Raw genomic sequence first — 11,314 nt, forward strand, 5'->3', positions numbered from 1 at the left:
GGGGAATGGGGGGCCAGGATCAGCCAGGGGACGTGGGGGGCAGAGTCACATGTGGGATGTGGGGGGCAGAGTCACATGTAGGACGTGGGGGGCAGAGTCACATGTAGGACGTGGGGGGCAGAGTCACATGTAGGACATGGGGGGCAGAGTCACACGTAGGACGTGGGGGGCCAGGATCAGCCAGGGGACGTGGGGGGGCAGAGTCACACGTAGGACATGGGGGGCAGAGTCACATGTAGGACGTGGGGGGGCAGAGTCACATGTAGGACGTGGGGGGCAGAGTCACATGTAGGACATGGGGGGCAGAGTCACACGTAGGACGTGGGGGGCCAGGATCAGCCAGGGGACGTGGGGGGCAGAGTCACACGTAGGACATGGGGGGCAGAGTCACAGGTAGGACGTGGGGGGCAGAGTCACACGTAGGACGTGGGGGGCAGAGTCACATGTAGGATGTGGGGGGCAGAGTCACATGTAGGACATGGGGGGCCAGAGTCACCCAGAGGACATGGGGGGCCAGGATCACCCAGAGGACATGGGGGGCAGAATCACATGTAGGACGTGGGGGGCAGAGTCACATGTAGGATGTGGGGGGCAGAATCACATGTAAGATGTGGGGGGCAGAATCACATGTAGGACATGGGGGGGCAGAGTCACCCAGAGGACATGGGGGGCAGAGTCACATGTAGGATGTGGGGGGCAGAGTCACACATAGGACGTGGGGGGGCCAGGATCACCCAGGGGACATGGGGGGCAGAGTCACATGTAGGACGTGGGGGGCAGAGTCACACGTAGGATGTGGGGGGCAGAGTCACATGTAGGATGTGGGGGGCAGAGTCACATGTAGGACATGGGGGGCCAGGATCACCCAGAGGACATGGGGGGCAGAGTCACATGTAGGATGTGGGGGGCCAGGATCACCCAGGGGATGTGGGGGGCAGAGTCACATGTAGGACGTGGGGGGCAGAGTCACAGGTAGGACGTGGGGGGCCAGGATCACCCAGGGGACATGGGGGGCAGAGTCACATGTAGGATGTGGGGGGCAGAGTCACATGTAGGACGTGGGGGCCCAGAATCATCCATAAGACATGGGGGGCAGAATCACATGTAGGACGTGGGGGGGCAGAGTCACATGTAGGACGTGGGGTGCCAGGATCACCCAGGGGACATGGGGGGCAGAGTCACATGTAGGACATGGGGGGCAGAATCACATAGGGGACATGGGGGGCAGAGTCACATGTAGGATGTGGGGGGCAGAGTCACCCAGAGGACATGGGGGGCCCAGAATCACCCAGGGGTCATGGGGGGCAGAATCACATGTAGGACGTGGGGGGCAGAGTCACCCACAGGACATGGGGGGCCAGGATCACCCAGAGGACATGGGGGGCAGAGTCACACGTAGGACGTGGGGGGGCAGAGTCACATGTAGGACGTGGGGGGCCAGGATCACCCAGGGGACATGGGGGGGCAGAGTCACATGTAGGACATGGGGGGCAGAATCACATAGGGGACATGGGGGGCAAAGTCACATGTAGGATGTGGGGGGGCAGAAACACCCAGGGGATGTGGGGGCAGAAACACCCAGAGGACATGGGGGGCAGAGTCACATGTAGGACTGTGGGTGCCAGGATCACGTAGGACGTGGGGGGCAGAGTCACACGTAGGACATGGGGGGGCAGAGTCACCCAGAGGACATGGGGGGGCCCAGAATCATCCATAAGACATGGGGGGGGGCAGAATCTCATGTAGGATGTGGGGGGCAGAGTCACATGTAGGACATGGGGGGCCAGAGTCACCCACAGGACATGGGGGGGCCAGGATCACCCAGGGGACATGGGGGGCAGAGTCACAGGTAGGACGTGGGGGGCAGAGTCACACATAAGACGTGGGGGGCAGAGTCACATGTAGGACGTGGGGGGCAGAGTCACACGTAGGATGTGGGGGGCCAGGATCATCCAGGGGACGTGGGGGGCAGAGTCACATGTGGGATGTGGGGGGCAGAGTCACATGTAGGATGTGGGGGGCAGAGTCACATGTAGGACATGGGGGCAGAGTCACACGTAGGATGTGGGGGGCAAAGTCATATGTAGGATGTGGGGGGCAGAGTCACACGTAGGACGTGGGGGGCAGAATTGCCCAGAGGACGTGGGGGGGCCAGAATCACCCCAAAATCACCCCATGGGATGAGAGGCCCCAAAATCACCCGCAGGACACAGGGGTCCCAAAGCCACCCCATGGGAGGAGGGACCCCAAAACCGCCCCATGGAGTGAGCAGACCCCAAAATCATCCCAAGGGGTGACAAGACCCCAAAACCGCCCCATAGGACACAGGGAACCCAAAACCGCCCCATAGGATATGGGAACCCCCAAAACCACCACAAGGGCTGAAGGACCCCAAAACTGCCCTATGTGATGAGGGACCCCAAAACCACTTCATAGGATGAGGGACCCCAAAACCACCCCGTGGGATGAGGGACCCCGTACCCATCTCAGCCCCACACCCGCCCCACAGCTGCCCCACAGCCCTCCCACAGCCCCCCCAAACCCCCCAGACCCATCCTACAAGACCCCACAGCCGCCTACAAACCCCCAGCCACCCCACAGACCCCCCAGACCCCCCCTCACCACCCCCCAAGTCCCAGACCCCCAGACCCCCGGCCCCCTGCCCCACACGCACCGTGTCGAGCGAGGCGGCCGCGCGGCATGTCGGGCAGGAAGCCGACCTCCAGCACGTGCAGCAGGAACTGCTGCGTCTCGATCCCGTAAACGCGGTCCAGGAAAAGCACCATGGGCGCCTTGTGGTCCGGCACGAAGCTGGCGGGCCATGCGGGGCTGCACCACGTTCCCGTCTGCGGGACACCCCATAGCGCCCCATAGCGCCCCATAGCGCCCCATAGCGCCCCATAGCGCCCACATAGCGCCCCACAGCACCACGCAGAGCCCCGTAGCAACCCATAGGGTCCTACAGTGCCCATAGCACCCCGTAGGGACCCGCAAAGCCCTACAGAGTCCCACGGCACTTCACAGTGCCCCATAGCACCACCAAAGAACCCACTGTGCCCCATAGCACCCCATAGCGCCCCATAGCGCCCCATAGAGCCCCATAGCACCCCATAGCGCCCCATAGCGCCCCACAGCACCCCGTAGCAACCCATAGGGTCCTACAGTGTCCATAGCACCCCGTAGGGACCCATAAAGCCCTACAGAGTCTCACAGCACTTCACAGTGCCCCATAGCACTCCATAGGGAACCCACTGTACCCCATAGCACCCCATAGCGCCCCATAGCGCCCCACAGCGCCCCGCAGAGCCCCATAGCAACCCATAGGGTCCTACAGTGCCCATAGCACCCCATAGGGACCCATAAAGCCCCTACAGAGTCTCACAGCACCTCAAAGTGCCCCATAGCACTCCATAGGAACCCGCTGTACCCCATAGCGCCCCATAGCGCCCCCATAGCGCCCCATAGCGCCCCATAGCAACCCATAGGGTCCTACAGTGCCCCATAGCGCCCCGTAGGGACCCGTAAAGCCCTACAGAGTCCCACGGCACTTCACAGTGCCCCATAGCACCACGTAAGAACCCACTGTGCTCCATAGCACCCCATAGCGCCCCATAGCGCCCCACAGTGCCCCGCAGAGCCCCATAGCAACCCATAGGGTCCTACAGTGCCCATAGCACCCCATAGGGACCCGTAAAGCCCTACAGAGTCTCACAGCACCTCAAAGTGCCCCATAGCATTCCATAGGAACCCACTGTACCCCATAGCACCCCATAGCGCCCCATAGCGCCCCATAGCGCCCCATAGCGCCCCACAGCGCCCCATAGCGCCCCATAGGGTCCTACAGTGCCCATAGCACCCCGTAGGGACCCATAAAGCTCTACAGAGTCTCACAGCACCTCGAAGTGCCCCATAGCACTCCATAGGAACCCGCTGTACCCCATAGCGCCCCATAGCGCCCCCATAGCGCCCCATAGCGCCCCACAGCGCCCCGCAGAGCCCCATAGCAACCCATAGGGTCCTACAGTGCCCATAGCACCCCGTAGGGACCCGTAAAGCCCTACAGAGTCTCACAGCACCTCACAGTGCCCCATAGCACTCCATAGGAACCCACTGTACCCCATAGCACCCCATAGCGCCCCATAGCGCCCCACAGCACCTCACAGCACCCCATAGCACCCCATAGCGCCCCATAGCGCCCCATAGCACCCCACAGCACCCAGTAGCAACCCATAGGGTCCTACAGTGCCCATAGCACCCCATAGGGACCCGTAAAGCCCTACAGAGTCTCACAGCACCTCAAAGTGCCCCATAGCACTCCATAGGAACCCGCTGTACCCCATAGCGCCCCATAGCGCCCCATAGCGCCCCACAGCGCCCCACAGCGCCCCACAGCAACCCATAGGGTCCTACAGTGCCCATAGCACCCCGTAGGGACCCGTAAAGCCCTACAGAGTCCCACGGCACTTCACAGTGCCCCATAGCACCACGTAAGAACCCACTGTGCCCCATAGCGCCCCATAGCGCCCCATAGCGCCCCACAGCGCCCCCATAGCAACCCATAGGGTCCTACAGTGCCCATAGCACCCCGTAGGGACCCGTAAAGCTCTACAGAGTCTCACAGCACCTCAAAGTGCCCCATAGCACTCCATAGGAACCCGCCTGTACCCCCATAGCGCCCCATAGCGCCCCATAGCGCCCCACAGCGCCCCGTAGCAACCCATAGGGTCCTACAGTGCCCATAGCACCCCATAGGGACCCATAAAGCCCTACAGAGTCTCACAGCACCTCAAAGTGCCCCCATAGCACTCCATAGGAACCCGCTGTACCCCATAGCGCCCCATAGCGCCCCATAGCGCCCCATAGCGCCCCACAGCACCCCATAGCAACCCATAGGGTCCCTACAGAGCCCATAGCACCCCGTAGGGACCCGTAAAGCCCTACAGAGTCTCACAGCACCTCGAAGTGCCCCATAGCACTCCATAGGAACCCGCTGTACCCCATAGCACCCCATAGCGCCCCATAGCGCCCCATAGCGCCCCACAGCGCCCCGCAGAGCCCCATAGCAACCCATAGGGGTCCTACAGTGCCCATAGCACCCCATAGGGGACCCATAAAGCCCTACAGAGTCTCACAGCACCTCAAAGTGCCCCATAGCACTCCATAGGAACCCGCCGTACCCCATAGCACCCCATAGCGCCCCATAGCGCCCCACAGCGCCCCACAGCAACCCATAGGGTCCTACAGTGCCCATAGCACCCCGTAGGGACCCGTAAAGCCCTACAGAGTCTCACAGCACCTCAAAGTGCCCCATAGCACCACGTAAGAACCCACTGTGCCCCATAGCGCCCCATAGCGCCCCATAGCGCCCCACAGCACCTCACAGCACCCCATAGCAACCCATAGGGTCCTACAGTGCCCATAGCACCCCGTAGGGACCCATAAAGCTCTACAGAGTCTCACAGCACCTCAAAGTGCCCCATAGCACTCCATAGGAACCCGCTGTACCCCATAGCGCCCCATAGCGCCCCACAGCGCCCCATAGCGCCCCATAGCGCCCCGTAGCAACCCATAGGGTCCTACAGTGCCCATAGCACCCCGTAGGGACCCATAAAGCCCTACAGAGTCCTCACAGCACCTCGAAGTGCCCCATAGCACTCCATAGGAACCCGCTGTACCCCATAGCGCCCCATAGCACCCCATAGCGCCCCATAGCGCCCCACAGCGCCCCGCAGAGCCCCGTAGCAACCCATAGGGTCCTACAGTGCCCATAGCACCCCATAGGGACCCATAAAGCTCTACAGAGTCTCACAGCACCTCAAAGTGCCCCATAGCACTCCATAGGAACCCGCTGTACCCCCATAGCGCCCCATAGCGCCCCATAGCGCCCCATAGCACCCCCATAGCGCCCCATAGCGCCCCACAGCGCCCCGCAGAGCCCCCATAGCAACCCATAGGGTCCTACAGTGCCCATAGCACCCCGTAGGGACCCATGAAGCCCTACAGAGTCTCACAGCACCTCGAAGTGCCCCATAGCACTCCATAGGAACCCGCTGTACCCCATAGCACCCCATAGCGCCCCATAGCGCCCCACAGCGCCCCGTAGCAACCCATAGAGTCCTACAGTGCCCATAGCACCCCCGTAGGGACCCGTAAAGCCCTACAGAGTCCCACGGCACTTCACAGTGCCCCATAGCACCACGTAAGAACCCACTGTGCCCCATAGCACCCCACAGCACCCCATAGAGCCCTACAGTCCCCCATAATGCCCCATAGAGCCCCACAGCATCCCACAAACCCCAAACCCCACAGCGCCCCTGAGCCTTTCCCATACGGCAGGATACGCAGGGAAAGGCCGATGATGCCCACCCCCACAGCCCGCCCCACAGCCCGCCCCATAGCGCCCCACACCTTTCCCAAAGGCCGGGATCTGCAGGGGGAGGCTGATGACGCCCACCAGGTCATCCAGCGGCACCAGGGAGCGCAGGATGGCGCGGATCCGCAGCGCTTCGCCCTTCCCTGCTTGGATCAGCTGGAGGGGGGGGAGGGTGGGGGGCGGTGGGTTATGGGGCCCGCCCCACAAAACCCCCACACGTCCCCCATGCGACCCCAGACGTCCTTACGTGCATTTCGGGGGCGCAGCGGCCCAGCAGGTCGATGAGGGCGGCATAGAAGGACATGATGGCGTTCCCCAGGTGGACGCGGTTCTCCTCGTGGGTCTCCTCTGCCCCCAAATCTGTGGGGTGGGGGTGGGGGGGGGCAACCGGGGTCACCACACCGATGGGACGGCATGTGGGGTGTCACCAAATTCCCCCCCACCTTCGGGTCACCCATTGGGACACGAAGCTGAGGACCCCCAGATGCCCCCCCACCATGGGGGACACAAAGGTGAGGACCCCCAGATGCCCCCTTCCATGGGGACACAAAGGTGAGGACCCCCCAAATGCCCCCCACCATGGGTAAACCCACTGAGGACCCTCAGATGCCCCCTTCCATGGGGACACGAAGCTGAGGACCCCCAGATGCCCCCCCACCACGGGGGCACCCACTGATGACCCCCCAGGTCCCCCCCTCGGCAGGGCCGCTCCGCATCAGCACCACGGACAGCGCCGTCCCACATCAGCACAACGGACAACGCCCCCCCCCCCCCCCCCCATCAGCACCACGGACAGCGCCGCCCCCATCAGCACCACGGACAACGCCACCCCCCCCCCCCATCAGCACCACGGACAGCGCCGCCCCCCATCAGCACCACGGACAGCTCCGCCCCCATCAGCACCACGGACAGCGCCGCCCCACATCAGCACCACGGACAGCGCCGCCCCCCATCAGCACCACGGACAGCGCCGCCCCACATCAGCACCACGGACAGCGCCGCCCCCATCAGCACCACGGACAGCGCCGCCCCCCATCAGCACCACGGACAACGCCACCCCCCCCCCCCCATCAGCACCACGGACAGCGCCGCCCTCACCGCCCAGCTTCGCGGCGCCCCCCTCCCCCCCCCCAGCGGCCCCCCATCGGGACCCCCAGCTTCCAACGGATGGGGCGGCGTCGCCCCCCATTAACCCCCATTCATTGCCCCCCCCCGCCCTCCCCCCACGACCACCACCACGCACATCTCCCTCCTGCGCTCCTTTCTTGACGGTGGGGCCGTCCCGGGCCGGATCCTCGCTGATCTTAATGGCGTCCTCGATGGCGGCCAGCAGCCCGCTGCCCCCCTCCCCCCGCAGCGCCGGCCCGAAGCACTCGGGGCGTCGGATCAGCAGCCGGACCACAACGTTGGCGTTTTCCTCCACGCTCTCACCTGTGGGGCGGCCGTTCGGGTTGGGGGGGGGAGAGGAAAATGGGGGGGGGTGGGAGGTTGGGGTGATGGGTTGGGTTATGTGGGGAGGCCTGGAGACGGGGGAGGGGGTCTGTAAAGGTCAGCCCCACCTCGAGGGGCAGCAACTTGGGAGATCTGGGATGGGGAAGAAAGGGCACCAGGGGACTGGGATGGGAATGGGGTGGGGAATGGGGACATGGGATGGGGACAGGGATAAGGGGGATCCCATGGAGGAAGCTGGGGTGGAGAGGAGGGGTGCAGATTTGGGGGCTGGGGGGGGTCACTGAGATGGAGACGAGGGGTGCAGATTGGGGGCCCTGGGATGGAGGGGAGGGGTGCAGATCTGGGGTCCAGGGGGCATTGAGATGGAGAGGAGGGGCACAGATTTGGGGTCCAGGGGTCATTGAGAGGGAAATGAGGGGCGCAGATTCGGGGTCCTGGGATGGAGAGGAGGGGCGCAGATGTGGGGTGTGGGGGCATTGAGATGGAGACGAGGGGCACAGATTGGGGGCCCCTGGGATGGAGAGGAGGGGCGCAGATGTGGGGGCTTGGGGTCATTGAAACGGAGAGGAGGGGCACAGATTGGGGGCCCTGGGATGGAGGGGTGCAGATTTGGGGTCCAGGGGTCATTGAGAGGGAGACAAGGGGTGCAGATTCGGGGGTCCTGGGACGGAGAGGAGGGGCACAGATTTGGGGTGTGGGGGCATTGAGATGGAGACGAGGGGCACAGACTGGGGGCCCTGGGATGGAGAAGGAGGGGCACAGATTGTGGGGGGCTTGGGGTCATTGAAACGGAGAGGAGGGGCACAGATTTGGGGTCCTGGGACAGAGAGGAGAGGCACAGATTGGGGGCTCTGGGATGGAGAGGAGGGGCACAGATTTGGGGTCCAGGGGGGCATTGAGATGGAGACGAGGGGCGCAGATTTGGGGTCCTGGGACGGAGAGGAGGGGCGCAGATGTGGGGTGTGGGGGGCACTGAGATGGAGACAAGGGGCGCAGATTGGGGGTCCTGGGATGGAGAGGAGGGGCGCAGATTTGGGGGCTTGGGGTCATTGAGAGGGAGATGAGGGGCGCAGATTTGGGGTCCTGGGATGGAGGGGTGCAGATTTGGGGTCCTGGGACGGAGAGGAGGGGCACAGATGTGGGGGCTTGGGGTCATTGAAATGGAGAGGAGGGGCGCAGGTTGGGGTGGGGGCCGCTGACCGTTGACGAAGACGGCGAAGCGCAGGAAGTCGAGGTAGCGCTCCCCCCCGCAAGGGTTCCAGCCGATGTCCGGGTAGCCCTTGGCCAGCAGCATGGGGCAGCTCTGCAGCCCGCAGCTCGCCAGGTACGTCACCACCTGTGGGGCTGCCGCCTCAGCGCGCGTCCCGCCGACCCCCACTGATCCCAGCGCCCCCACGGCCCCTGCGCCCCCCACGGCCCCGCATCCCCACGTGCCCCCATGTCCCCATGTCACCCACATCCCCCCGCGTGCCCCCATGTCCCCATGTCACCTGCATCCCCGTGTCCCCAATGTCCCCATATCCCCAGTGTCCCCACATCCCCATCCCCACATCTCCACGTGTCCCCCTGTCCTCATATCCCCCACATCCCCATGTCCCCAACATCCCCACATCCCCTCATCCCCCACATCCCCATCCCACATCTCCACGTGTCCCCCTGTCCTCACATCCCCCTGTGTCCCCCCTGTCCTCATATCCCCTATGTTCCCATGTCCCCCACATCCCCAATGTCCCCAACATCCCCACATCCCCTCATCCCCCACATCCCCATCACATCTCCACGTGTCCCCCTGTCCTCATATCCCCCACATCCCCGTGTCCCCAATGTCCCCATGTCCCCCACATCCCCACATCCCCTCATCCCTCACATCCCCATCCCCACATCCCCATGTGTCCCCCCTGTCTTCATATCCCCCACATCCCCAGGTCCCCACATCCCCTCATCCCCCCACATCCCCATGTGTCCCCCTGTCCTAATATACCCCATGTCCCCATGTCCCCACATCCCCCCACATCCCCATGTCCCCACATCCCCTCATCCCCCACATCCCCATCCCCACATCCCCATGTGTCCCCCCTGTCCTCATATCCCCCCCATCCCATGTGCCCCATGTCCCCACATCCCCCAATGTCCCCATGTCCCCAACATCCCCATCCCCACATCTCCACGTGTCCCCCTGTCCTAATATCCCCCATATCCCCAATGTCCCCAATGTCCCCATGTCCCCCACATCCCCACATCCCCTCATCCCCCACATCCCCATCCCCACATCCCCGTGTGTCCCCGTCTTCATATCCCCCACATCCCCATGTGCCCCATGTCCCCACATCCCCAATGTCCCCATGTCCCCAACATCCCCCATCCCCCACATCCCCCTGTGTCCCCCTGTCCCCATATCCCCCACATCCCCATGTGCCCAATGTCCCCACATCCCCCAATGTCCCCATGTCCCCAACATCCCCAACCCCACATCTCCACGTGTCCCCCTGTCCTCATATCCCCCACATCCCCATGTGCCCCATGTCCCCACATCCCCCTCATCTCCCACATCCCCCACATCCCCATCCCCACATCTCCACGTGTCCCCCGTCCTCATATCCCCCATGTCCCCATGTCCCCACATCCCAATGTCCCCAACATCCCCACATCCCCTCATTCCCCCACATCCCCATCACATCTCCATGTGTCCCCCTGTCTTCATATCCCCCACATCCCCATGTCCCCCATGTCCCCAGGTCCCCCAACATCCCCACATCCCCTCATCCCCCACATCCCCATCACATCTCCACGTGTCCCCCTGTCTTCATATCCCCCACATCCCAATGTCCCCCATGTCCCCAGGTCCCCTCATCCCCCACATCCCCCTGTGTCCCCATCCTCATATCCCCCACATCCCCACATCCCCAATGTCCCCACATCCCTGTGTCCCCACCCCAATGTCCCCAATGTCCCCAATGCCCCCCACATCCCCATCCCCAAGTCCCCACGCATCCCTACTCCCCCCGTGTCCCCACTCCCCAGTGTCCCCCATGTCCCCATCCTGACATCCTGACGTCCCCAATGTCCCCAATGTCCCCCAATGTCCCCAATGTCCCCAACGTCCCCAACGTCCCCAACGTCCCCAACGTCCCCAACATCCCCAACGTCCCCAATGTCCCCAGTGTCCCCCCACCTTCTCCAGGTCCTGCTCCTTCAGTGCCAGCGCCAACTCGTTGTTGTCGATGACGGAGGCGGCCGCCACGTCCAATGGGGTCGAACCGCGCATCCCTGGGGGGCGAATTGTGGGGTCAGGGGGTGGGGAAGGGGGAGGGGGCACCAGGAAGGGACCCCAGGGTGACAGGAGGGGGACAGGGACGAAGGGTGGGGGATGAGCTCATCCAGAATGGGGATGGGGACACAGGATGGGGAGCGGGGATGGGGAGAACACAACCAAGACGTGGACAGGGATGGGGAAACAGGGACAGAGATTTGGGTGTGGGGCTGGGAGAC

The 11,314-nt window shown here is 63.7% G+C and overlaps 1 protein-coding gene and 1 long non-coding RNA gene across 4 annotated transcripts in view; both read right to left on the minus strand.

The window, feature by feature from the left end:
- Positions 1-11,113, minus strand: part of LOC125687547 (ryanodine receptor 1-like) — a 36,159-nt gene extending 25,046 nt beyond the window's left edge. Inside the window, 8 exon segments of the mRNA XM_048932723.1 lie at positions 2,675-2,698; positions 2,700-2,816; positions 2,818-2,846; positions 6,409-6,529; positions 6,621-6,721; positions 7,610-7,804; positions 9,026-9,161; positions 10,998-11,113. Of these exon segments, the coding sequence (XP_048788680.1) occupies positions 2,675-2,698; positions 2,700-2,816; positions 2,818-2,846; positions 6,409-6,529; positions 6,621-6,721; positions 7,610-7,804; positions 9,026-9,161; positions 10,998-11,090 (816 nt within the window). The 5' untranslated portion in view covers positions 11,091-11,113.
- On the minus strand, positions 2,897-6,090 carry LOC125687550 (uncharacterized). Of its 3 annotated transcripts, none has more exons than XR_007374182.1 (3): positions 6,017-6,090; positions 5,138-5,296; positions 2,897-4,076 (listed from the first exon to the last, which is right to left on the minus strand). It is a non-coding gene; the product is annotated as an uncharacterized LOC125687550 (long non-coding RNA). The 3 variants fall into 3 exon arrangements; XR_007374181.1 differs by lacking the exon at positions 6,017-6,090 and adding an exon at positions 5,815-5,857; XR_007374180.1 differs by lacking the exon at positions 6,017-6,090 and adding an exon at positions 5,466-5,549.
- Positions 11,114-11,314: the final 201 nt, after the last annotated feature.

The sequence above is a fragment of the Lagopus muta genome (genome assembly GCF_023343835.1).
Source record: "Lagopus muta isolate bLagMut1 chromosome 37 unlocalized genomic scaffold, bLagMut1 primary SUPER_37_unloc_5, whole genome shotgun sequence".
Taxonomy (NCBI): Eukaryota; Metazoa; Chordata; class Aves; order Galliformes; family Phasianidae; genus Lagopus; species Lagopus muta.